The sequence below is a fragment of the Mugil cephalus genome, chromosome 5 (genome assembly GCF_022458985.1).
Source record: "Mugil cephalus isolate CIBA_MC_2020 chromosome 5, CIBA_Mcephalus_1.1, whole genome shotgun sequence".
In the NCBI taxonomy this organism is placed as follows: Eukaryota; Metazoa; Chordata; class Actinopteri; order Mugiliformes; family Mugilidae; genus Mugil; species Mugil cephalus.
Genome location: NC_061774.1, coordinates 29,473,032 through 29,500,966, shown reverse-complemented (window position 1 = coordinate 29,500,966; position 27,935 = coordinate 29,473,032). Strand labels below are relative to the sequence as shown.

The window sequence follows — 27,935 nt, the reverse complement described above, 5'->3', positions numbered from 1 at the left end:
GTGGACAGGGGGACAGGGGAGGTCCCGAACAGAGGGAGAGGCAGAGGAAGACAGATGCTGATGGTGAGACAGAAGACTGAGAAAGACGACCTGAAGAAGAATGAAGCTGTTGATCTGGACTCTGTCTTCCTGCTGTCTCCGGTCTACAGCGCCTCTCTGTCTCCTGCTGAAGACGAATGTCCCAACATGTCTGTCCATAAGTCTATCTCTCGTCTCACATGTATGCATTCTTTCTTTTTGTCCGTCATCCTTCCAGATGTTACTCAAAAGTTTGATAGTAGTGGATTTATGATCACACAGAGGACCAGGGCAGTACCAGAGACAGAACCATGGACCAGGACTGACCTGTCCACATTTTTGTCCACTTTCTCATGACTAGACCAGCCCCTGGTCTCTGACTCACTTGTCTTGCTTCTTTCTCCCCTTTTATCCACAACAAACTGAAGGCTTCAGCCAACAATATCCCTCTGATGTGATTCACCACCACACTCCACCTACAGAACGAATATATACCTATGAGTCTATTTATTTATTTATAATATTTATTAATATATATCATTTATAATTCTGTGTGTTGCTATTGTTTGCAACTTCCTGCTCAGGTGTTGCATGTTGTGGTCTTCATCACCATCATCATAGACTTAACTAACATAGAACATTCACCATAGACTTAACTAACATAGAACATTCACCATAGAGTTAACTAACATAGAACATTCATCATAGAGTTAACTAACATAGAACATTCACCATCTCCGTCTCTGCAGGTCTACGGACCTTCAGGCATCTGAAGGAGATCCAGGCTCCAGCCACCAATCTGGACCTGCCAGTCCTCTACCTGCTGGCCTTCAGCGTGGGACTCACCATCATCCTGGCTCTCTGGGCCCAGGTGTTCAGGACCAAACCACTACCGTCCACCACGTTACTCATCAACCTGACAGTGGCTGACTGCCTCCTACTGTTGGTGCTCCCGTTTTGTATTATCTACCACTTCCGGGGGAACCACTGGGGGCGGGGGGAGCCTTTTTGCCGGGTTGTCATGGCTGTTTTACGGCAACATGTACGGCTCCATGTGGTGTCTGGCCCTGGTGGCCCTGGACAGGTATGTGGCTTTGGTTCACCCGTTTAGTGCCAGGACTCTGGGTAGCCGGAAGGTGTCTGTGATCATGACAGTTGCGGTGTGGCTGGTGGTGCTAGCCGCTATGCTACCACTGCTCCTGTCACGGCAGACCTACGTGCTGGATGAACTGAAGATCACCACCTGCCATGATGCCCTCCCTGAGGAGAAACACCAGGGCTACTTCCTGCCATGCTTTGCCACCTTGTTTGCCTCTAGCTTCATAGTTCTATAGTAGTTCTACAAGTTCAGACTGGGTTAAAAGTACAGACTATTACTTTGAAAACACTTGAAATTTGACAATAAATGATAAAGAAATGTACGTACATTGTTGATTCTATTTACATCAGGGAACATTATTTCAAGTGACATTAGATTTGGATCTTTGCTGGGAGGAAATTATAGTAACTGGACCTCTTTGAATCTTAATTTAATCCCCCTGGTCTAAGATCCAAAGTGTGGGCCCACTTTATCTAAGTTGACAAAGATTTGTCTCAATGCAACATTTGTCTGAGACAAGTTTCATCCAAGGGAGGTAACACCAGCAACATCAAGAAGCACTTGCAGTGCGCTTATAATATAAACCTGAAGCACCGGCTTCTTGTCTGAATCTTAATCGTAATGTCTTTATTGTTTACTCTCTCGTAGCAATAAGAGTATCGATAAATATTGGTATCGATAAGGAGTATCAGTATTGGTATCGGTATCGATAAAATCATAACGATATACATCCCTACTTATTTCAGGTCTCATCTCACCCTTTGTTCGATCAGGTAAGATTCTGGGTGCAATGGATATGTGGTTGGTGGGACTGATGACAGTGCAGAGGGAGAACGCTGCTAGAGGTTGATTTGCGACTGGAATTACTCACAGATGCAGTCCAGTTTAAATCTTCAACTACACCGTGCATTGCTTCTGCAGCTTCCAGCACATGTGCCTCCACCATGGTCATATCAGCTGCTCTATGTAGCAATTTCACTCCCAGTTCTGGGTCTATTCTCGCCATTTCTTTTTGATTTTGCACACACCTGGCAAGCTTTTGCATTTTCAGTTGAACCTCTTGGCTAGATATGATGCCTTTACTCCTCTTAGCACTGGAGACACACAATTTGTATGGTTATCTGCGCTATATAAATAAAATTGAATTGAACTTGATGCTTGTTACTTCAAAACATCAAAATTCCACTGCCAATGAAGACAGAGTCATGTTAAGATCAAACATTTACAGTCGCACTTCTTCATTAACATGCTGCAAATAAAAAGAATGCAAAAACACTGCAGTGTACATAGCTCTAAATTTAAACATAAATTCCAGTCTTACACTCTAGGTAACAGTTTCAGTGGCTATTCGCTTATACATAGACTATAAATAAATCCACTTTTATCAAAATAATCTCTAATAAATATTCTTTAATACGTCTACAATCAAATGAACTCACAGTGTTGCCTTCATAGTGATTCAAAGCCTGTGGCTGCAGGCTCCTTCAAGAGATATACATGAAGATAATGAAATTGTCTAATTGCCCATTTGCTAATGCAATTACACTTTACAACTACAAATAATTAACAATCAATAAGGAGGGAATGTGAAACTTAAAGACAATGGTCAAAACTGTCTGACCAGAAGGAACCAAGGCAGTGACTTTTATTGATAAATGTTTTAACTAGTTTAAAATCCTCCTTGTACTATTTAGTGTCTATAGATTTTCTGAATGTGAGCCTCTTTTTACCAATACCTTCCTCACACCAAACACACTGCATTCTCCATACTGCTCCAGAACTTAATACAGAATATATCTTATTTTATTTCCATTTCTTTCTCTGCATTTAAATCCATGTATTCATTAAAAAGCAGTGTGGACACAGATCAGTGGGAATAGGTTTATCAATTATACATACACAGTCGTATGACAGATTATTTTCTGTTTATAGAGGCTGCAATGACCTTTTGGATCTGCCACCTGCCTGCTCCGTTGTGGTTTTTCCACTTTGCCTTTGTTACACCCGGCTTTGGACCTCCCACCTGCCCCCCATCGGTAATCTTGACTCTCCACACACTGGACTCCGCTAAGGGTGAATTTTTGCCCTCTGTTGACCTCCTGCATAATAATTCTGGAAGTCATCTGCTCAACCCTATTCCTGCCTCAAACTTTATTATCATTCCACGCTGTTTTGTGCTGCATTTGGGTTCTACACTACACCCATTTCAGAAATATCATTATGCTTCACATAGTGTGCTCCTGTTTGTCTGGTTAATTTGTTCACATGTTCTATTTACTCTTTACTCTGAACTTACGGAAACTGTATCTGTTAAAATTTCAGACGTATTATAGACAAATGCTAAATTTATTGCCACCTCTGTATCAGCTACCCTAGTGAGGATCAACTCGGGCTAACATTTATGAGTAGGACTGAAGCCTTGGTTTAAGGTTCTCCTGACCTCAGGTCTTGTAACACAACCTTCTCAATATTCCTGGGTTACAGGTAACTGCAGTACAGTGTTACTGTTGCTGCATGCATGCTTATTATCCCAATCTGCAAACCCAAAAGTCTTTAATTCTCGAAAAAAAAATTAAAGTTGAGTTGCTTAAGGGTCTTTTTTTCTGGAGAATTTTAGACAGTATTCACTTCACTCAGGCCTCAACACGACAACAAATGAAATTAGGGGAAATGCAGTCAGTGTCCCAAGCAGCAGAGATCAGATCAAATGTAAATCCGGTATGGTTTTACAGTACATGAATGTGCAGCCATGACTAACCTGACAAACTCTGCTGCCTCCACTGGAGTCCCCATCCCACTGGGGATTGCCTGAAGACTTTTCACAAACCCATCCTGTGCAACCTAAAATCAATCCCTGACTCCCTGCTACTAACTGGTTTGTATTTCTGCTCCGAGTCTCTTTCCATTATTGACAATCCGTACCATCCACTCCACCAAACACTAACACCATCAGACTGATTCAGCACCACTCCCATAGTGAATGCTACACAACTTCTTTATACCAAACCCTAAGGGCTCACCTTTTTGTAATAGAGATACAGTGACCAATTACTCTGCCTTGTAGATCATTAACGTCCGAGTTTCATTCTCTGTGACATGAGCTAATGTTATCCTGCCTCCGTTGTTGAAATGTGTTGTACTCACAGGGCTGCCTTATCTTAAAATGAAGATCTCATAGGATATTTATTGCTGAGTTGTTTCTATCAACAGGCAACATGTGACTTCTGTTTTAATTCGAGAGGAGTCTAAAGCACATCAATATACAGACAGAATCTAAACTGGACCTCATTCAGACATTTACATCCAATCTGTCCAACTTTACTTGCATCTCCAACCAACAGGCTCATGACTAATGAAGAGGCGTCACCTATTTAGGAGATCATTTCTACCAGTGGATGAATGAATGAGGTAGCTGGTCTTTAATGGGACCCAGGAATCATTGTGGGTTCACACTAACCAAAGGAATAAGGTTACATGGGTCCCAGACCACCTCCACATGTGGACACCAGATCAGTTTTCACACCTGAAACCTCAAACAGACTTGGACATGAGAGCAGAAAACATGTCTTCTTTCTGAAGACAAGAGTACAATGTTCCTCTCAAAGATGGACAGAAGAGAAACAACAACATGGAGATGAGTCTGACCACCAGGACAACTTTCTTTGGAATTTATTGAAGTGAAGTTTGATCTCTGCTAGCGACTCTGCTGACACCTGCTGTTTGAGCTATTTCTCTGGGACATAATCAGCTGAGCCACAGCAGCTCTGAATTAATCAATGTGCAGTCAGAGCAAAAAACAGCAGTTTGCTGTCACGTCTTTAACACATGATTCTGTTCCTCTGTCAGGACCAAAGGTCTTCATGTGATTATTAACGCCATTCAAGTTAGTGATGATATTCTCCCATAGACAATGAAGTTTCTCAGAATAACGTGACGAGAAATCGTTAATGTTCTGAGATAACGTATCAAATTCAGAACTAATAAATGGAGCCAAAGATGAGATTGAAGAAAACTTTTCCTCCTGACTCTTCCTTTACAGACTGAGTTATCAGACGTCATATGGCCTCTCCTCCTCCTCCTCCTCTTCTTCTTCATCCTCTGTCTTCTTGGTGAAGGCCGACGACAGCTCCTGCAGGAGCAGCTCCTGTGACGGTGTACAAACTCCCTGCAGATGCAGTCTTTTCCCCACCGAAGTCTGCTGGATGATATTTGAGTCTATAGAGCTGGAGTCTGTTTCTCCGTTGCCTCCTGCTCCTATACAGCTGTTGATCTGCTCCAGAGTCTCCTCAAAGACCCCCTGGCCCGGCCCCTGGACAATCATGTGGTCCAGATTTGCAGCCTCTACAGGAACTAGTCTGAGTGGTGGGTGGTCTGGAACCTCCTGGGTCTCTGCAGCTTGGCTGGACAGGAAGCTGGTCTCCAGAGACTTTAGAACCTGGAGGCCAAAGTCTCCCACCTCTTCATAGAGGGGCTCGGGGAGGTCAGGAGACTCTGAACGCTCCTCAAACGAGTCCTGCTGGACCTTCATCGGCTGCAGACAGTGAAGGAGTAACCGTAAAGACAAGAGCAGAACAGGACACGTCAATCAAAGCTCCCATCCACAAGCAAGAAATACTCACAAAGTACATGGAGAGAGTCCGTCTGTCGTGAAGTTTCCTCTGAAGAGAGACAGAAAACATCAGTAAACATCAGCTCATGGCTCAGAGGATGAATCACTGTCATCCTAAGTGTTAAGGACTCTGACCAGCGTCTGATTGGCTGACAGCATGCTGCTGTTGCTCTCGTCTCCTCGGATCGGGACGAGCGGCATCGTCCCAAACTTCTGCTTGGAGATGTCGGAGGAGGAGTGACGCCTCAGCACCGGAGGACAGGGATCATCGTTCTGAAAAGAATCCCATCGATCAGTATTTTTTTTATTTATTTGGCCTGTACCAGAGGCAACATACATAGAAAAATACTCATATGTTTCACAATAAGTTCTACAACTAACCCTAGAAGACATTTTAAGTACAGGATGTAAAAAACATTGAGGCGATTAGGAACAAGACCAGTGGTCATGGACGATTGAATGCAGCAGATCAGTGAATGATGAGAGAGAGCTGAGTTTTAGTTCCTGTTGTAAATGGTTTCAACATTAGAAGCTGAACTGAAATGAGAAACAACCAAAAAAGGTGCATCTTTGGAGATTATTAAGTTAATATCTGGACCGTAGGTTGTGGTCAGTGTTAGGGAGTGGAAGTAGACCTGGGTTAGTAAAGTGAGTGTACAGAGTACAAACTGGTCAGAGTGCTGGAGTGAACTGACCTGAGCTTTGAGGAAGCTGGTGATCCAGTCCCACAGCTCAGCCTCACAGCTGCAGCACAGGAACCTGAGGACCAAAGACAAGTCAAAGCATCAGTGCGTTCTCTCTGTGTTAAAGATGTCAAGGATGAAATGAGCTGATACTTACAGCTGGTGTTTGTCTGACATCACTGTGAAGCCCCACCTGCGGAACCAAACACAGATTCACTTATAGTTTTTATACAGTGCCTTTCCAGAAGTAGCGCATACATTACGTACGAGATTAAAAAAAGACATAAAAAGACACATATCGTCACCTAGTGTGGAGGAGGAGGACATGTTCCCGTCAGTTATTTGATTTTGTCCGCTGCATGTAAACTGGGACCACATTCAGAAAGTCGAATTTCGAGCATAGCTCCAATAAGATGTGCGTTTAAATGCACTGACTGGGAGCAACTGGGGGTTCAGTGTCTTGCTCAAGGACACTTCAGCATGTGGCACATTCCAGGGATGAAACCGCTAAGCCTCTGGCTCTATCCACTGAGCAACACTCATCTCTGATCTCAGTTTGAACTCACTCCACAGTGCAACAGTGACTGTAGTTCAGGTAAATGCAGTGCGAACACAAGGGACTAATAAATCCAGCCCTGCTGAGTCTGTCTGGGTCCACGTGTTAAAGGTTCTGTGAGATGGAACCTTTGAAATTGATCGTACACAAGTTGAGCGCAAACCCTCTGAAACCTGGAACAAGATTTTCTCCAGCGCTTGATCTCAGAACAAGGACCACCATCTGCAGTAGTGACCCTAAACTAGACGCAAAACAGGACAAGTCCAGCTGAGAGGTCATGAGAACCAGAACCTGGTCCAGGAAGAGTTGGATCTCAGATGAAGTGGCAGCTCAGAAAAGAGTCTCATGGAGTTGGGTTTGAACAGACCAGGGCTCATCAGTGTGAGTGATGATGACCCCAAACCCAACCCCAACCCCAATGCTAACCCTTATGCTAACACTAACACTAACACTAACCTCAACAAACATAAACTCAGTGATGCCAACAGTCGTTTAACCCTTCCTGGGTCCAGGAGCCACTTGGTGTCCTGGTTCCTCTCAGTGAGGTTTATGGTCATGTGGTTTTCATTGAGCCAATCAGAGAAGATCTAGGAAACATTGTCAGGTCTGATCAGGGTCTAATGTGGTCTACAAGGTCCCCCTCTGCACTGGTTTATTAGGAACCATGAAGAAGAACAAGTGTCCTAATGTTTCTAATGTGATGATGTTGATGATGTTCTAATGTGACAAATACATGTTTACATTAGTTTAAGGACCAGGAACTGGATATGAGACCAGGAGCCAGATATGAGACATTCATGAAGGCAAATTAAAAAATTGAAAAATGTCATGTGAAAAAGTGTTCTTATATCCTACAGTAACCACTCTAGGGCTGAAATGTAGAATTTCCAAGTATTTCAATCAGAGCCCTGTCACGGGTTAAAGTGGAGTGACATGGAGATGGGCGTGTTCCACAGCTCTACCTGGTCGGAGCCTTCAGTTTCCTACGGATGCCGATGTAGATCCTCATTCCCTTCAGAGACCACTCCTTCTCTGGTTTGATGCTCTGAACAGCGACAGAAAAGTCAGGACATGGAGCTCACAAGGTTTTCACCAGCCCCCACTGGAACCAGTTCTACCTTTTTGTCTTTGAGCAGCAGCAGTTTGTGGTCCCGGATCTGGAAGGTTCTCTCCTGGAACCTGGTCCCCTGGAGGAGCTTCGGAGGCTCCTCACGACACCTCAACAGACCGACCTTCATGATCTCGCTCATATAGGCTGAGGACAGATGGACATTCAGGACGTTAGAGCTTGGATCTCCGACCCTAACTGGAACTGAGTCCTCAGGTGAGTGGACCTACAGGTGAGGATGGTGATGCCTTCTCGTTTAGGAACCCTCTTCACCACCAGGTAGGCAGAGCTTGGGTCGGCCATTTTACACCACTGCAGAGCCTGCTCCAGGACTTTCTCTTTGGGGTGTAATGGACGCTCTGGGAGGAGAACAGCACACTTGTCAGGGTGCGTTCAGGTGCAATGAGACAGATTCACCAGATTCACGAAGCTAGCTTACCCAGCTGTCCGTCTTCAATGGCTTCAAACGTCATCCAGACGTCTTTGTCTCCAGCTGGGACGTTCCTCATATACAGGACCTGATTGGTCAGCTCCTCAGCACACATGGTGGGAGACACCTGCAGGGGTCAGAGGTCACAGACTGTCACACCTGAATCACAACCACAGAGTCTTCGTTACCTGATAAATTAACCAAGTGATCGTCACCTGATTAATTAACTGAGTCATCGTCACCCGATTAATTCAGTCATTAACAGTTTATTGAAGCGTTTAGTTAACTGATTAATTCATTTAAACACCATCAGCCAACCACTAGGTGGAGCTTCTGTAACATGATGACGTACTTTGAGAGTGATGCAGCAGTCTGGTATCTTCATCTCCAGATAGACTTCGATGATCAGATCACCGGCCTGAGACAGCTGCAACAATCATAACATATCATCAACTTATTCCAACTTATTACAATATTTAAACCAGACAAAGGGCAAAGATGAGACAGGCGAGGACAGATAAGACAAGACCAGCTCACAGACTCACACACTAGACACAAGGACTCAACAACATGATCAACACTGGACCATTTTAACATCATAGTTCTGTTTCATGTGTTTGGTTGGGTTCTCTGCATCTACTTTTCAGGACTGGTGTGAAAATCCCTTGATGTTTTTAAGGTTTTTAGCAGCTCTGAATATGTGGGACCATTTTACCTGAGTGTCCTTCCAGGTGGTGATGAGACTGATCTCCAGCTCGATCTGAGTCTTATGCTCCTCATCAATCTAAAACAAGATCACAGATTAGCAGAGTTTCTTCACCTAGTACCATTCACACCTGCCCCTCCGAGTTTACTCACATCAAAGACATACAGGTAGTTGTCTATCAGATCCTCCACAATCTTCACCTCATGCTCCCCTTTCCCGTCGGTCTGGAACAGACTGGGTGCGAACAGCAGCGACAGGTTCTTGGTGCACATCTGGTTCAGGTCAGCACACTTCTGGACCCTGGTAGAAAACAAGGCTTTTAGCTTTTATATCTCTGCTGCCAGCGCTGCTCTCTGCTGCCATGGTGGAGCTCACCTGTACAGGTGACTGATCAGAGCCGCCAGAGTCGTTCGATTCACCCGAGGAAGACTCCGAATAATTTCCTTGTAGCGGTCCAACCTCATACGCCTCTGAGGGATTTCTGAACATCATTAAAAATAAAGAGTAGTGGTCTCAGTGTCATCCTGATTATGTCTAACTCTGACAGAATATACACTGCCTGCACGACTAATTCCTAAGTACTGCATCGGGGATTAACTTTCAGCTGGTATTCAACAAGTTATTTAAGCCCAACTGATGCAATGAGCAGCTTCTCATTTCTTCAACAACCATGTGTAAAGACACATCCCGTGGTGGTGGAGAAGATGTTAGTCTGGTGGAGAAGGGTCAAATCATTGGCTGCATCAAGCAGAGGAAACATGTAGAAACTACTAAAACTGGCTTAAGACCTTTATTCCAGACTGGAAGGACAGTGGAGAACCATGGTCTACCAGGAAGAAATAAATCCTGATTGATGGAGAAACGTTTGGAAGAAAAGCAGCAGTAGAACTCAGGGCTGTGTTTAATAGTGGAAGGAAGAACATTTCACACCATGGACAATGTGAAGGGAACTCAAGGGACTGGGATTGAACAGCCTTCCCCTGCTTCATATCCACCTTGATATCAGACCATCTCTTTTTCAATTTAGCGTGTGCACGCTTTTCTGATTCTGACTCCACAGCACTGACAGTCTTACAAACATCTGGGACCTCCAGTAATCTGTAACAGTGTTGAATGTCTTCTGTGATCTTAATCCCTTGCGAATTGGCCAAATTTGTAAAGTCATAATTGCACCATAAATAATTCTCGTAACGCAGAGATAAAACTAATCCAGTGTGAATCAGTACCACTGTATTTCTTGTCACTTATTTAATTATGAAGGATGTGTTATAAATCAAAGTTTGGACGGATGTTTGGAAGCAAAGTGGGGATGTTGCTCAACTATTCACCTGTTTAGATCAGGGATGAAATCATTAAATCAATCATTAGTGTGTAAATCTGTGGAGGTGGGGCACCACTTCAGTGAGTAGCGTCTCCAGTTTGCTTTCTGTGAAGTTGTTTTTTCCTGCCCTACTCATTCAGCCGATTTAAAATGACTTGTGTGTTTAAGTGGGGGTTTGGTTAATATGGTTATTTTAAGGTTTATGCAAAGCACGGGGATCATTGATAGAATTTAAAGTACATTTGTGAACTGTCCTGCTTCACACTCCAGTCCAGATAGTGACAGTAATGAACCCAACAGTTGTTTGCCAACCACCATTAAACAAGAAGAAGAAATGGGGGTGTGGACAGGGAGGGGTGGAGTATTCCAACATGTGCCCTGATTGGGACATAAGGGAAAAGTGCTTGGAGTCATGTGCACGCACAGATTCTTCATACATCACAATTGTTGGTTGAGCAGAGTTTTCTGGTTTTGAGCATACGCCCATTTTTAGTAGGAAATACACGCAAGTCTTTGTACATGGGGCCCCAGGTTATTCCATCCATGGAGTTTTTCTTCCATATTCCAAGATTCCAGGATTCATGGAGCTCAAATAGTGGAAGAGTGGTTCATGGAGCGGCTCCTGGTTAGCGCTGATGCTTCCCAGCGAGAAGGTCCGGGTTGGAGTCCAGCCTGGGCCTTTCTGGGCGGAGTTTGCATGTTCTCCCTGTGTTCGCATGGGTTCTCTCCGGGTCCTCTGGCTTCCTCCCACCTCCAAACACCTGCTTGTTAGGCTGATTGGTATCTCTAAATTGACCCTAGGTGTGAGTGTGAGTGTGAGTGTGAAGGGTTGTATGTCTCAGTGTTAGCCCTGCAATGTGTGTACCCCGCCTCTCGCCCAATGCCAGCTGAGATAGGCTCCAGCAACCCTTGCGACCCTAGTGCAGGATTAAGCAGTATGGAAGATGAGATGAGATGGTTCATGGAGCATGAGACCAGGTTATTTCCACCACAAAGTCTGGACCTGAACCCCATAGAGAATGTTTGGGATGAGCTGGAGAAGCTTTGATCAGTGGTCAGACTCTAACATCATCAATACAAGATCTGAACTAAAAACACTGGATGGAAGAAACCTGGGGACATTACATGATGTTATCAAGAGATTGATCTGATCAGAGATGGACTCACTGGCGGCTTCCTGCCACAGTGGGTGGAGGTCAGCCATGAATATGGGGTCGTCGATCTCTCTGAAGAACCTCTTGAGGACATCGGTCACATCCTCGATAAAATGGTCCCCGATCCGCAGTTTGACATTTCGAGCGTCTTTACGAAACTCCTCCATCAGCAGCTTGATCCTGGATTTGGCTCCATTCTTCCTGTAGATGCCCTCATGACCCAGACCTGCAGAAAACAGTGATAGTCAACAAGGTTTGAAGACTTTGTCCTGAAAACACACATCTAACACAAACCTCTGTCTCTGCAGTGACACGATGAATAATCTCCATGACTGTCGTTTAATATTTACCTTAGGGTTTTCTGTTGAGTTATGAGTGGGTGTGATGTACTTTCAAGCTAACAGAGACAGAACTATTCTGTTAAACTGGTCCAGTGTTGATCATGTTGTTGAGTCCTTGTGTCCAGTGTGTCCAGTGTGTGAGTCCTTTAAATGTTCCTGGTAACAGCTGATCAGGGTCTAATCTGATCCCATTCAAATCAGAACCAGTTGAGTTGTGAGATGTTGGTGGTTTCCTCTCATCAACTGATGCTACAACATTTCTACTGGATGAAGGTCAGGACTTTGACTTGTTCCTAAACATTCATCTGGTTCTTCTGGAGAACCACTGGTGTTCTTGGGCTCCTTGTCTTCCTCCATGACCCAGTTTCTCTTCACATTCAGCTCATGGACTCATGTCCTGACATTTTCTTTTAGAGTTCAAAGTTCTGATGCTGGAATGCAGTGTTGGTTCATCTCAAAATGATGCCACTCATTTAAAGTTACATTTAAAATGAGAACTCTCCTGAACACCTGGACTCTGATTGGACCTTGTAATTAACTCTTTGATATGTGTATGGCTCATTTTCTGTAATGTTTCTATTTCATGTATTTGGTTGTGTTCTCTTGTCCACGTTCAGGATGTTTTGAGTTGTTATGTAGAAATGAGGAAAATTACGAATCAAGTTAAACCTTTGAAGCTCTGAGTTCAGAGGTTTGGTTTAATTTCCCGCCTCCTCCTCCTCCTCCTCCTCCTCTTCCTCACCATACTGTGTAATGAAGGCGATGCAGCTGTCCACAATGATAGGGATGTCATTTCTGCTCAGCTGCTGCTCTCTCAGGGTGTTTCCTTTACCACCGGCTGCTCGCTGGATGTCTGAGTACCACAGAGAGAAATCTGTTCGACCGACTCCCTGTAGGTGGAGTGTCCTGACAGAGAGAAGAAAAGAAATGAATCTGAGAACATGAAGCTATGAACACCGAGCCGAACAAGCAGAGAGCCTCTTTACCTTCCCTTTTCTACCAGGACAAGGATCTCTTTCTTCTCGTGGTTCTCATTTTCAGAGGCGACACCTTCAACACAAACAGAAATGACGTTTTGAAAACCAGTCGGACAAAACCAGGTGAGTTGGACTTGTTGATCACTCACTCAACTCCTGCAGGCGATTCAGGTTGATGATGTCCTCGGCAGCGCCGTCCGTCTGGGGACAGATGAAGAGGTTGGACTTCTGCAGGACAAAGTAAGCCTCCTTCCACTGCTGAGGGTCCAACATGGCTCGGTACCGCAGGAGACCGACCCGCTCAAACTCCCGAGTCAGCAGACAGTGACAACTGAGCGGAGTTGCAGCCTGACAACCAGCGACACGTTGGTTAAACACCACATCACAAATGAAGTGGAGTGAACAGAGTGCAGGGTTCTGACCTTTCCTATAGCTTTAGTCCAGCTGTGCAGGGCGTCAGCTGTTTCCAGACCAAACTGAAAAAGTTTCTCTGAAGTCAAATACAACTCAAAGGTGTAACGAAACCTGAGAGACAGACAAGGACACACATTAGAGTCTGGGAGTCTGGACACATCAAAGATCTCATCAAGTTGAACGGCATGTGAAAACCTATCGATGAATCCGTTGTTGTTGGAGGAGTCGGGTCGACTGACTCCCAGACACACGATGTCTTTGACACTGATCTGCATGCAGGGATCAGGTGATCGGTCAGACTCGTAGAAGAGCAGAGACTGGTCCACTGAGCACCAGAACTTCTGGAAGTCTGACAATAAGAACAAAGCAACATTAGTCCATAGTATCAGGTCATTATCAGACTCAGTCATGTGACCTTCAGGTGACAAAAACCTAAACTCTCACCAAACACCAGACATTCAGAGCTGGAAACTTGGAGGAAACATCTCCTATAAACACAAGTCCAAATGACTTTGGTTTAGCTTGTTTGATGCAGATCTCAGGTCTGTCTTTGACTTCAATAAATTATCTGGACAAAGATTCTGTCTTGGAGCATTTTGTAAATTTAATAGTCATTGATAGTCATTAAAATGTAGAAGGAAGAAACTTCTCCTCTTCCATTTGTCTTACACATGCTATTATTCAGTTATTCCATCTGCACTGGTCTAAAGTTAGACTTTCTAAGATCAGAGCTGACATAGACAGGATCCAGACACTCTGGGCATGTCCAAAGCTTTGTACTTCCTGGCAGTCCATCTTTGAGACATTTTCTAGGATTTTTTTAGAAAGGGCGTGCAGCATTTTCTTTCATTTAGATTTTAAGGGGGCCCAGATGAGTTCCCATCTTGAGATGTGTTGGCTTTCTGCTAGCTAGGATATTGATATTATTGGAATGGAAAGACCCAACACGTCCAACATACAGTCTTTGGATGAGGGCAACTGCGAACCATATCAAGTTGGAGAGGATCAGTTACACAACCAGGGGGTCTACTAGAACATTTTATAATATCTGACAGCCTTTCTTAATGTTTGTTGAAGATATGGAGGCAGATACCATAGTACTCTAAAACCCTGTCCCTGCCCTTTTTCTTTTTTTTCTGGCTTTGTGAATTTTTTATTTTGAACTCTATATTTTAGACTGTTAACACTTAAATCTGGTATTTGAGGAAAGGAGCTGTGGGTTGGACCGATGTTAAACTGTAAAATGTAAAAACAACATAAAAAGATATTGATCAAAAAAAAAAAAAAAATGTAGAAGGAGGGTAAGTCTGGAGCAGCTCTTTAGCCAGGACAGATTCCTCCTTCAGACCTGAACCGCCCACCCTCGCACCTTCTCTGGTTTTTCTGGACAGCGTTCCTCTGTTAACGGAGCCGGACTTGTAGAGGAAACCCGAGTGGAGGACAGGTTGCATGATCTCATCGTACACGCTGGGATCTGAAACAATCACCCACTGAGTTTTCATCCTAGAACAGAGCTCAGCACAGACTTACTTATATCCTCATATGAATTAAAGCTAGTCCTCACCTGACTCACCACAGCCATCCAGCAGGTGGCGATGTTGCTGGTCATCAGTGAGGCGAGCTGACTCTGCCTCCGAGAATATCTGAGTCACAGTTTTCAGAAGAGTCTGCTCAGAGACCGCCGAGCACAAGACCTGTTAGAGATAACAAGAACATCCTCAATCAGATCCGGCTTCCATTCTGTGATTAAATATTTTAGTCAGAGTAGAATCACAGAGGCACTTTTGCTTCTTTTTGTCTCATCTTGAACAAGCAATTTATTTGTGGAAAAAAAAAATGAGACTGTTTGTGTTTGACATGACATTAATCTGTTTTAGTTTTTTAGTCTTATGTTTGATTTACTCTTTTATGTTTGAGATGAATTTTAACGATAAACTGATAAGTGCTGCCAAAAACCATCATAACCAACAACACAAGTAAAACCCTCATACTAGGTCCAGTTAGTCATGTCGCATGGTGCTGGTAGTAGGACAGGTTATAGTTGTAGCTGATTCATCAGAGCGTAAGATCAGGACCACAGTCTGTAGCCAAACTCTGCAACAGCTTAATACCTCAGCTTCATACCTCAGGCCATAAGAACCAGTAGACACCATGATAACTCCTCGAAAGCCAAAGCATGTGTAGTGTCCCCTGGAAGCTGACTGCAGTATAGGTCATAACCCCTGTCCCCTCCATGTTAGTGGTAGTGGGTGCACAGTTTTCACTCATTTTGCAGAGACAACCAGCCACTCTGCAGTTATGGTGTTAAAAGCCCATCAGTCGAACCTTGAGCAACTCGTCCTGGCAGCCGAAGGCCGGATGGGCGAGGCGGTAGCGACCCTCTCTGTACTTCTGCTGAATGAAGTCCCTCCTCTGCTCAGGGGAGGCGTCGCAGTCCAGCTCCTCAGACGGAGGCAGACGAGAAGCCCAGAAGTCATTGGCTCGGTCGTTGCCCAGCATGATGAACAGCTGACCAACAAACAAACACATGAACAAACAAACACAGTGAAACACCCTTGTGGCAACTGCACACACGTCCTACACAATAGGGGAGGTCACATTTCTTTAGCCTAATAGCATGATTTCTATTTTAATTTTTTGACTTTTACAATGTCAATAAAAATATCAATGCTAAGTTTTCCGAAAACAAATATGACTTAGTTTGAACGATATGTACAGTTCTCTGATGTCTGGGCCTGCAGCTCCACCAAGTTCAGTTCAGTTCTATTTCTATAGCACCTGTGAAACTTCCAGAGCAGAACTAAGAAAGAACTAAGAAAGACATATCTCAAAAACTCTGTTTTATCACATTTTTTGCTTTAATTTGGAGTTTTTTTGTTTTGCATTTGGAAACCTTGCTTTATGTGCCCGTCTTTGTTAAACACTTTGTAATGTTGATTTGAAAAGCATAATAGAAATAAAGGTTCTTATTCTATTCTAACAGGGAGAACAGCTGACACCCCATCATCTAAATGGTCTTCATTTTCACCACTGAGTCATCCTGTGATGCAGAGGAACACAACCATAGCTGGAGGAGGAACATCTGTGAAGAAGCTCTCACCTGGACGATCTCGTTGCTCCACACACTGGTGTCCAACTTCAGACTCTGAACCTTGGACACCATCGTCCCCAGACCTCTGTGCTGCCCTGAGCACACAAATCTATATTTACTATCCTCACCACAGGGACCCATGTCTCCACAAGTGTCCAGGATGAACCTCCAGAGTCTGTGGCAGAACACCTGAAGCTCCTACCTGCGCAGTTCTTGCAGATGACCACACACAGGTTGATGGATGCCCAGTCGGGGTTCAGGGCCTTGCAGTCGGCACACATACGGTTAGAGCGGTTGGACCAGATCTTCTCAGCCACCTCATAATCCGACAGTGTCTCTGCGATAGCGTCCTGCAGCGCTTCCATCCAGTCACGCTTTTCCCGATCCGACTCGGCCGTGAAGCTGAGGAGGAGCAGAGGAAGCGAGGAGGTTGTTGGACTAAAGACACTGGTCCTGCTTGGAGCTCACATCAGAACTCAAACTTGACATATGCTTCAGTCTGAAGCACAGAAATGAATTTTCTCTAACAGACAGGCGAAAGCCACAAGAACATTATCAGTATCCCTAGAACACCAGGCAGAACCAAACATCTGGACTTCACTTTCCTCTAAATCTCCAGCTCTGAATGTCTGGTTGGTGGGTCTACTTTAAGATGTGTGTAAACTCAGGTCCACCGTCTCAGTGTTAACATGCTGACAGTTGGATTCATTGTTGCTCTTCATCCATGTGGTATTAACCAGGTAAAATGGCTCAGGGATTGGATTCCTGCTCCATCCAATCATTCAGTGTTTGGAGAATATCTCTCCTCCTCTTCTTTCCACCATGTTCTCCTCTCTAAGCCTCTTAAAGTTCTCCTCCCTGCTCTCAGCAAATCTCACTGCAGAACCTTCTTTAGGAACCTTTCATCTCTACCTCCATCTAGGAACAACTCTGAGAAAACGTCATGATTCTAGTTTAATTTTCTTAGAGTTTGGCCAAAAGGAGCAACTCTTTTAATCGTTAGGAACATGGGTCCAGATACTCACCTGGACCTGAACCTGATCCAATGATTGGTTCTCTAAAGAGCCTTTAGTGTCAATGACCCTGTTCAGACCGACGTAGGCTGGTCACAGAGGTTTAACACTGTTCCTGAAACTTAACCCCAGCCAGACTCCTCTAGTAAATAAAGAGCTGCAGAGTCATCGGTTCTACCTGAAGGTTTTGTACGGAGTGATGAGTTCGAAGCTCTTGTGTTTTCCATCTCGGATCGTCGCTCCTCGAGCTTCAATCACCGTGATTCCGATTCCATTTCTGAAACACTGCAGACAGAAACAGATTAGACCAAATCCCACTGACCTTCAATGACCCGATGAAACCATGGGCACCAAGAGCTACACTACAGGCCAAAAGTTTGGGAGCAAGATCAAATTTGCACATAAAAGATCATAGTTTCATTGATATACTTTGCAACAAAATAACTGATAATGACTTATCAGGAGACAGTTTTACTTAATTACTTAATTATCAGGTATTTGAGTTTTTCTTTCTTCAAAGTAGCCTCCTCTGGTTTTAACAACAGCATGGCATATACGAGGCATTTGTTCCACAAAGGATATTTGTATGCAGACTCTAAAAAGCCCCAAAGAGTTAAAGTGTAGGGTTAGGGTCATGCTGGTTTTAAGAAAGGCATTGTAATCCAAAACTTGGGGTTGCTTCCAAACTTTTGGCCTGTAGTGTACGTCCTGTCAGGAGGACATGGAGGACAACATGGATATGGAGGACATGGACGACATGGAGGAGGACCTGTGAAATGAGCATAGAGAATAGAAAACGTCCTATGAGCTGATGGATGATGGACCTGTTCACTCTTGTAGATCCAGATCTGGTCCGTGTTGATCGCCGCGTAGACTCTGGATTTGGTTCCTTTCAGTTCCAGGGCTCCATGTTTCTGGCAGTGAGATCCAGGACCGAACCGGCGAATCCCGAAGACCATCTGGTCCCGGACATGGTCCTGCAGCGTGGCCACCCAGCGCTGCCTCAGCCCTGACAGGAACAGACGACAACCAAACTGTTGGACAAAACAGTCTTTCCTGTCCCTGTCCCAGTCAGCTGTCTGCTTTCCTTCACCTTTAACCTTTCACAGGGCTCTCTTTTAAATACCAGTTCACCCCTAGAGTGTTATCGTAAGACAGAAGAAGAGTTTTTTCTTTACTTTTGTGAAATTTCTTTTTTTATTTTCACAGAGAAAAACCAAAATGAATGAATTTGTTCTTGTTGTGCAGAACAACAATGTGGTCTACAAGGTCCACCTCTACATGAACTCTGAGCACAACTGTTTTTTTAGGAACCATGAAGAACAAGGGTCCTAATGTTTCTAATGTGATGATGTTGACAAGTGTCTGAATCAGCTCTGATGTTCTAATATGACAAATACAGTACATGTTTACATTAGTTTAAGGACCAGGAACCAGATATGAGACCAGGAACCAGATATGAGACATTCATTCATCTGCATTTAACACAGGAACCTTTAAAAAAATTGGAAAAACATTCACAAAATAAAACAGTTTTCTGTGGTCGTACAATAACCTACTAGGGTTGAACTCTATAATTCCAAAGTTCTGATCTAGATCTGGTTCTGGTGTATGTTTACCTTCAGAGTCCGTCTTGAAGACAAAGACCCTTTGACGCGTCACAACTTGGAACTTGTTGTCCTTGGAGGGGCGGGCCATCTGGATGGCAGCCAATGGGATCACTCCTTTAGGGTAGACATCCTGAAGACACCAGGGGTCAAAGGTCACACACCAGCAAGCTACACTCAGTTTAGCACCAAGCTTACTAGCACCGAGCTAGCTAATCTGAAAAGACTGCAGTTTCAACCTGAGATGGTAGAATAGAATATCACAGGATGAAATGATAGGGGCCTGTTCCTTTAACTCTCAATCCGCTGCATTTAGATTCTAACCAGAACTCTTCTCTTCACTGACTTCAACGTTTTTTTGTTTTTTTTTTTAATCAGACCCAACAGAACTTTCAGGAACAAACACCAAATAAAAAAGTCCAACTACTGAGGAATATATTAATAAAACTAATTGTGTGTCTTTATGTGAGAATCGTCTCTTCCTGAGTCTATGACCCCGACTCTGCTCCATGGAAACATTCAGCTGCTTCACTTTTCATCCACAAACACAAAATAAATTAAGCAAAACGTCCAGTTCAAAAGGATTCAAGTTTATAAAACAAACTTTTCTCCTTGTCCCTCATCAGGAGGAAAATACTGAACAACAACACCTCACTGCCCTAAACACTCGCGGCTTTTATCCTTTGGCCTCAAAAGAAGAAAATCTACATCTCATAGAATCTGCCTCGACCCTCTTTTTTAAGTCATCCATGAAGGCGACTCATACCTTGTCACTGCCGAAGTACATCAGGTTCCTACCGTCAAACTTCACATAACGCTTCTGGAAAACATAGTTCCTGAAAAATAAATCACACCACGTGACCACAAAGGAGGAGGAGGAGGATCGATGAATCAAACCCACCGCAGATCTCTAACCAGGTCTATGAATCAAACCCACCCCTGTGGGGACAGCTTGTCCAGCCAGCCACTGATGACGGGTGGGGCTCTCTGAGCAAGGGAGGTGTAGCTGGCGTAGGGGGAGATGGTCAGGTCCTCGTCAGCCTCTGAGGGGGGTGGAGCATGTCCCACGGTGCTGTAGCCCTGAGACAAATGTCTGGTCCACGAGAACCAGTGGCTCCTACAGGGTCAAAGAAGACCTGTAATTCCAAGAGGACCTAGGGACTGGATCCAGTCTAGATCCAGATCAGAATCCAGTCAGGATCCAGGACAGGACTCAGCTATACTGTCCTTTGCTATGCTATACTATGCTATGCTATGCTATGCTATGCTATGTTAGCCATGCTATCCTAGCTATACTATCCTATACTATGCTTAAGTGTCCAGGCTATATTCTATGTGTGCAGCTCATTGGTCTAACCCTAACTTCATAGAGATGCTGTTTAAGAGGTTTTACTTTCTGATGTTTTCTTACCCATAATTCTCTGCAGGCTCCTCCCTCCTTGTCTCTCTTCCATCCACTTGACTTCTTTCACTCTGCAGAAAAAAAGATTTGTGATATTTTCGGCGATAAACTCTTAAAGACGAACCAGACGATGGAGAACGAGCGTTACCTCACTGCTGAATATTTGCCTCCTGGTCTGGAAAACTGTCTCACAGTACGGACTGATCTCCTCCTCAGGGTTGTCTGGAGACGCTGTTTGACACAATTCATTCTCATTCTCATTTATTTATTTACACAGTTAAAGGTGTTTATTTTGACCTCGGGTCCAACAATGGACTAAAGGCTGCATTTGTTCTGCTTTATTTCACCTTTAACCCTCTGGAGTCCAGAGTCTAGTGGTCCTAGATTCTGACTCTGATTCCTGTCAAAAACTGTTTACCTTGGTCCTTGTTTGGTTTCATTCTTTCAGCTCAACTTCACTTATTTTTTCATTCTGTCAAACTGTGTGAACACGTTGGAGCTAAAACCAGACTAGAACCATCAGATCCAGGAGGAACAAGTTAGAAAACCACAAACATGTTGAACCAACCATTTCCAGAACTTAGAATGTAAATCTAACCTGGACATTTCTAAAGCTGATCAACACATTTAGTTATTTACAACTATTTCCATTAAAACTATTTAGGACCATGTCCACAACTATCAGGTGTCCAACCAGTAATAATGTCTAAATGTCTCTAAACTGTCTCCTGTCTCCACAGACTGAATATAGCCTCACTGTTCCTTAGCAACCACTGACACATCATGTCCTGATTGGCTGATGGATGCATGTTTCCACCAATAGGAAAGCGGCTGTCATGTTGTTTCTTTCTATCATGTGTAGCTGGCTAGCTCTCTCCTCCTGCTAGCTCTCTCCTCCTGCTAGCTCTCTCCTCTTGCTAGCTCTCTCCTCCTGTTAGCTCTCTCCTCCTGCTAGCTCTCTCCTCCTGCTAGCTCTCTCCTCTTGCTAGCTCTCTCCTCTTGCTAGTTCTCTCCTCTGGCTAGTTCTCTCCTCTTGCTAGCTCTCTCCTCTTGCTAACGTTTTCCTCCGTGAACCAAACATGACGACAATATTCAGGAGAAAGACTCAGTTATTTAGAACCAGTCTAGTTTTACTTGGTCTAGAAACACTAGTTAAAAACAGATCTATAGGCTGAAGTTTAGGAACAGAGACTCGATGAGAAGAGACTTGATGCAACGTTGTCTTACACTGGTCATGTGACTCCAAAGACTTTTTTTTAGTTTTTAACTTAATTCTTAATTCTTTAACTTAAGAATCAGAGTTTGTCAGAATCAAAGCAACCAAATGTTTAAAGTCTGTCTGTAATGTTTGAAGCTGCAGGGAACTCTCTGACTTCTGCTTCTGAACTCACCTCTGGCTGATCCTGAAGAGTTGTTACTTAAAGTGCTGCCACTGGAAACACAAACACACCAGTCAATCACAAACTTAAAATAAGGACATACACATAAAAAGACAGCACCACATTTAGCCAAGCAGACCTTCAGAGGGACCCACCTGTTCCTCCCCTGGTTTTGTCTGGGTGGAGTCTGAGGACCAGACTGCTGGCTGAAGGACCTCCTCCCTCCACCAGGAGCAGTAGAGCTGGGCAAAGTGCCCCAGTAGATCTCATTGGAGACCATCTCCACCCCTCCTCCTCTGGGACTGGACCCAGCCTGTTTCTGGTCTGAGCAGACCTTGATCCCACGGTTAAGCCTCGGGGGAACAGGAGGCACCGAACCTCCAGCGTCCGACAGGGACAAGCTGCGACTGGGCCTAGTGCCCCCCTCCCGGCTCTGCCTCTGGATGGGGTCGCCTGGTGTCAGGGCCTCCAGCAAACCGAAGCAGATGGAGTCCTGGGACAGCCTCCTGGGGGGGGGCGCTGCAGTGTCTGCAGGGGGACAGAAGTGGACCGGTGTGGTCCTGCGCCGGTTGAAAACGGTTCTTGGTTTGGGGACCGGCTTCACTGTGGCTCTGGTGTCTGAGTTCGTCAGCATGGCCGAAAGATTGGGAGCCGAACTGTTCCTGAAGGCCTCAAAGTTAACGGGTCCCGGAACGGTGCCACGGCCTCGCTCTGTCACCGACTGACACCGGTCCCGTGGCTGATCAGGTTTCTGATTGGTTCTTTGAGCGTCTGTCCTCTGGATGTGGTTGACCAATCGTAGGATCCTCTTCCTGTGTCCAGTGGCGGTTATACCCAGACTGACCAAGGCCTCATGGTCCAGGTGAGTGAAGTCTCGGGCCAATAAAAGACCAGCTCGACGGAAGGTGTCCAGGTACCTGCGGGGACAATGGAAATGTACATCATTGCTATGACGACCACAACAACATCATCATGATCCTGGAGGCTGCTGCTACAAACAAACTGATCTCATTGGCTGGTTCTGTGGATCATGTGGATCACGTGGACCATGTGGACCATGTGGACTGGAAGTCTTGTCTGTGGTACCAACCTCTCCAGATGGATCGCTGACAGAAGTGTCTCAGCCGGAGTTCTTCCATCCAGCGAGGACATGATGACCAACATGGAGTCTGGCTTTGTCTCGTCCACCTGCAAAGACCACCATGTCCATCATGGACCTACAGCAGGGACAGGGGACAGCTGTCCATCTGCAAGAGACAAAGATAAAACACACCGGTCTTACACAAGTTCAAAACTAGAGCCATGTAGAAGACGAGGACGATGCTGGCACTGATCTCTGACCTGCCTCAGTGGGTCCACTCCACATGTCCGAGTGAATACCTGAACATGTTGTTGGCTGAGAGCTCAGCAGAAATCATCCACATGTACTTTTTCTCATCAACCATTTACAAAAAAACAGAATCCTCTGAACAGAAACTCCTTGTCCAACCACACGCTGACAAGTTTCACAAAGTCCAAGCCGACCAATCAAATCTAATAAAGTATCTGAGTATCTGAGTAATTGAATACCTCCTGTCTGCATATGAGCTGTGACTCAGTTTACTGTTAAAGTGACGGTGAGCAAAGAAAAGAAGAAAATCAGAGTAAAAATAAAACATACTCAGAGGTCAGCAGCATCCAGGAGGAAGACAAAAGCCCAAGAGGAAATGAGTCAGAGCAACTTCCTCCTGTCGACCTTTTCCTCCAGACTGCAGCAATGTGAGATCTCAGGGTTTCTACAACTACAGCGTTATCGGGGTATATTTGACTGCAGATCACAACATGTTAAACATTATCAGGAGAAGGCAGACTACTTATTATTATTATTATTATTATTCCTTTTCAGTCAAATCCTGAATCAACTTTTTGGATCATCTGAATCAGAACAGTGCAGACTTTAGTTTAAAGGAGGAAGTCACTGCAATGTGGTGACTCAATAAATCCCTTCAAAAGAAAACATAACTAAGTAAAAGCCTGGTTCTTAGTTTGTGCACTTGAGTAATCAGCTTCAGAAAGGTGGACTGACAGAAGCCAGAAAGTCTAATCTGAAAACCAGTGGCAGGAAGTTGGTGGAAAGGAAAGGCAGCAGGAGGATATGGAGCCTCCCATCCGACATCCACTTTTAAACACTGCAGGCCAAAGCAGCTGGGACATGGGTTTAGGGGCCTGAGCTCCGGTCTGGGCCAGATGAGGCTGGAGCTGGATGCAGCTTCTCCTTTTCCACCGTGTACATTGTTCATCAGAGCTCCTCAATGTTCTGATCACATTTCTTCAGACATGACACCACCTACACAACCTACGATCTACAATATTCCACAAGGCATTGAATAAGGTTGGATTACCATGACCTGGAGCACCGAGAACCTTCACAGATGATCTACAGTATCTACACCACCTCTGAAATGTTTGAAGACGGACATGGATCATTAAGACATTTAGTGCAATGAACAAAGTAACATGGGCCTGAAATGAAATCAGCACTGTACTTCAATAAACAGGGCAAAACATGCCCCCATAAATCATAGAGACTTGAGTCATACATCGCACACTGTGGTGGAATCGACCGTGGTAAAAAGAGAATCATTTTCACAACTGTTTTTTAATTTTCGTTTGTCTGTGTGCCACTGCCTCACACGCTCCACCAGCATCCTCTCACCCTGCTGGTCTTCTTCACCTCACAGGATTCGAGCTGACAGGAGCTCAACAGCGCCCCCTACATCAATGTATCACACTGTTATTCTCTGGTCAGGAGTGAAAGCGCATAGATAAATAATATTTAATGAGAGTAAGTGCAGTGGGCAAGTTTAGCCCCATTTTGGGCAGTCAGGATCTAGACCACCTACACCACCTACCCTGCCCTCACTGCCTACAGTTTACAAAAATCACAATCCATCACCAATGGGTCTTTATGGCTGTTAACATTTATTAAGTCATCATCATGATTAATGTGATTAATAATTTAAACCCAATGAAGCATCTGCAGCAAAATGACTGTGTCCACTCCTGCAGCCACTGTTCACTGGGAGAGACTGTTCTCAATAAGAAGCGTCAGCTCTCCTCTGGTTGGACAATGTCCACAAGTTAGTTTGTCTCAGTAGCAACAGGGACACATTCATGTGGACACAATCTGATTAAAGGTTTTAATAGTTTGACATCTCTAGTCTTTACGCTAAAGAATCAGAAGAGTAGAAGCAGGCGGGATGCTCCATGATAAAGACCTTCAGTCAGTCTGTATCTCTGACCTCAGTAACGTGACTGTTAACCGTATTTATTTATGCATTTGAACTGAAACAGGAACAACTCTTATTTTCTTTGGGACGTCCTGGTCAGGGCCGGATTCAGTATTTATTCAGTATTACTCATAAAATAACTGTTGAAGAACATCTGGAAGTAGAGATGTAGGAATGCGATTAGTTCTGAGTATTAAGATATTTTAAGATATAAGTTTTTTAGCTTTCTTTAAACCCCCCCTTTTCCTCGTCCTGTTGTAGTTGTGGATGTGTGGCAGAACAAACACAGGATACAGCTGTGCTTCCAGCTGCAGCAGAGGAACTAACTTGTCCCCCATGGAGCCATGGAGCCAGGTTTAATAGGTCCTGGTTCGGCTCAGATCGTGATGTGTTCAGAGGCTGAGACAGAGTCTTCATTCAAACCGTCCCTGAACACCAAACACGCCCTTTCCTCCTCGTCACATTCCTTCATGTCCTCCTCCACAAGCAGCAAAGAGCAGCAGGACTGAGGGCTAGGGCTAGGCTAGCGTTAGCATGAGCACTGAGGCTCTATTGTAGTCAACACAAGCTCTTTGTTCCTGATCTGAGACTTGGGCCACTCACCGAGGCTCACTGGGAACTCTGGGAAATCTGGGAACTCTGACATCACTGGGAACTCTGAGATATCTGGGAACTCTGACATCACTGGAAACTCTGGGAAATCTGGGAACTCTGACATCACTGGGAACTCTGAGATATCTGGGAAGTCTGACATCACTGGGAACTCTGGAATATCTGGGAACTCTGACATCACTGGGAACTCTGGGAAATCTGGGAACCCTGTCATCACTGGGAACTCTGGGATATCTGGGAACTCTGACATCACTGGGAACTCTGAGATATCTGGGAACTCTGACATCACTGGGAACTCTGGAATATCTGGGAACTCTGACATCACTGGGAACTCTGGGAAATCTGGGAACCCTGACATCACTGGGAACTCTGAGATATCTGGGAACTCTGACATCACTGGGAACTCTGGGAAATCTGGGAACTCTGACATCACTGGAAACTCTGAGATATCTGGGAACTCTGACATCACTGGGAACTCTGGGAACTCTGACATAACTCTGACATCACTGGGAACTCTGGGATATCTGGGAACTCTGACATCACTGGGAACTCTGGGAACTCTGACATCACTCTGACATCACTGGGAACTCTGACATCACTCTGACATCACTGGGAACTCTAACATCACTGGGAACTCTAATAACTGACATCACTGGGAACTCTGGGAACTTTAGTATCACTGTTACATCACTGGGAACTCTGGGAACTCTGACATAACTGGGAACTCTAACATCACTGGGAACTCTGACATCACTGGAAACATCATTTGGAACTCTGACATCACTCTGACATCACTGGGAACTCACATCACGGAACTCTACTAACTGACATCACTGGAAACTCTAATAACTGACATCACTGGGATCTCTGGGAACTTTGGTATCACTGTAACATCACTGGTACTCTGATATCGCTGGGAACTCTGACATCACTGGAAACAGCATTGGGAACTCTGGCATCACTGGAAACATCATTGGGAACTCTGACATCACTGGGAACATCATTGGGAACTCTGACATCACTCTGACATCACTGGGAACTCTAACGTCACTGAGAACTCTGACATCACTGGGAACTCTACTAACTGACATCATTGGGAGCTCTGACATCACTGGGAACTCTAGGAACTTTGGTATCACTGTAACATCACTGGGTACTCTGACATCACTGGGAACTCTGGGAAATCTGACATCACTGGGAACTCTGACATCACTCTGACATCACTGGAAACATCATTGGGAACTCTGACATCACTCTGACATCACTGGAAACAGCAGTGGGAACTCTGACATCACTGGAAACATCATTGGGAACTCTGACATCACTGGGAACTCTACTAACTGACATCACTGGGAACTCTGGGAACTTTGATATCACTCTGACATCACTGGGACTCTGACATCACTCTGACATCACTGGGAACTCTGACATCACTGGTTCCAGGACCCAACAAAACCAGAACCACAAGAAATCAGACTCGCTGCCCCAGAACAACATGGACTGAGTCTTGTCTCTGTCCCTGTGTCCCTGTGTCCCTGTGTCCCTGTCCCTCTGTCTCTGTGTCTCTGTGTCCCTGTCCCCATCCCTGTCTCTGTCTCTGTCTCTGTCTCTGGGCCCATGAGACAAGTCTCTGAGGACACTGGAGTGAGGAAAAATAAAGGTAAAATAAGAAAAGAATTAAAAGTTTAGGGACAGGGACAAAGACAGAGACAGAGACAGAGACAAAGACAGAGACAAAGAGTCAAAGACGGAGATCGGGGACAGAACCGGAGTGTCCACTGAGAGAATTGAAGAATAAAAATGTCTCACCTCTGGTCCGGTCTGGTTCCGTTTCTGAGTTCGGGTCTTTTCGGCTCCGTTCGGGTCCGTTCGGTTTCCGTGGGGTTGAATGAGGCGGTAAAGTCCACGGCGACTTCTCGTCTCACCGGGAGAGACCGGGAGACACGGAGACAGAGAGGAGCTTCACAATAAAGCTCAACAACAGGGACAAGTACTGCTTCCGGTCTGACCACGCCCACCAAAATAAAGGTCTGACAAAACATTCATAAAATAAAAGTTACCAGGACAAATGTGTTACCTTAGTGACGTTTATAAAGGACAACAACAACTACATTTTGGTCTGTTATTATCATTAGTAGTAAAGGTT

At 44.8% G+C, this 27,935-nt stretch overlaps 2 protein-coding genes across 3 annotated transcripts; one reads left to right on the top strand and one right to left on the bottom strand.

Annotated features, from left to right (window-relative positions):
- The first annotated feature begins 54 nt into the window (after positions 1-54).
- LOC125007830 (proteinase-activated receptor 4-like) lies at positions 55-3,675 on the top strand. Its single transcript, XM_047584673.1, is given in 3 exon segments — positions 55-188; positions 742-1,041; positions 1,043-3,675. Coding segments are annotated over 3 exon segments (744 nt in total). The 3' UTR covers positions 1,353-3,675.
- arap3 (ArfGAP with RhoGAP domain, ankyrin repeat and PH domain 3) lies at positions 2,326-27,857 on the bottom strand. Of its 2 annotated transcripts, XM_047585078.1 has the most exons (35): positions 27,599-27,857; positions 22,999-23,155; positions 22,064-22,825; positions 21,921-21,961; positions 20,678-20,760; positions 20,539-20,600; positions 20,065-20,244; positions 19,894-19,963; positions 19,140-19,260; positions 18,345-18,529; positions 17,699-17,805; positions 16,710-16,909; positions 16,517-16,602; positions 15,742-15,924; positions 14,981-15,110; positions 14,786-14,890; positions 13,612-13,765; positions 13,425-13,527; positions 13,152-13,350; positions 13,012-13,075; positions 12,768-12,931; positions 11,698-11,910; positions 9,585-9,690; positions 9,362-9,509; positions 9,219-9,287; positions 8,856-8,930; positions 8,513-8,630; positions 8,304-8,432; positions 8,084-8,220; positions 7,928-8,010; positions 6,567-6,602; positions 6,422-6,485; positions 5,862-5,999; positions 5,737-5,775; positions 2,326-5,648 (listed from the first exon to the last, which is right to left on the bottom strand). In XM_047585078.1, the coding sequence occupies exons 2-35, from the start codon at positions 23,070-23,072 to the stop codon at positions 5,166-5,168; spliced, it is 4,911 nt and encodes a 1,636-aa protein (XP_047441034.1). In that variant the 5' UTR covers positions 23,073-23,155; positions 27,599-27,857; the 3' UTR covers positions 2,326-5,165. The 2 variants fall into 2 exon arrangements, with proteins under 2 accessions (XP_047441034.1, XP_047441033.1); XM_047585077.1 differs by having other exon boundaries at positions 13,425-13,765.
- Positions 27,858-27,935: the final 78 nt, after the last annotated feature.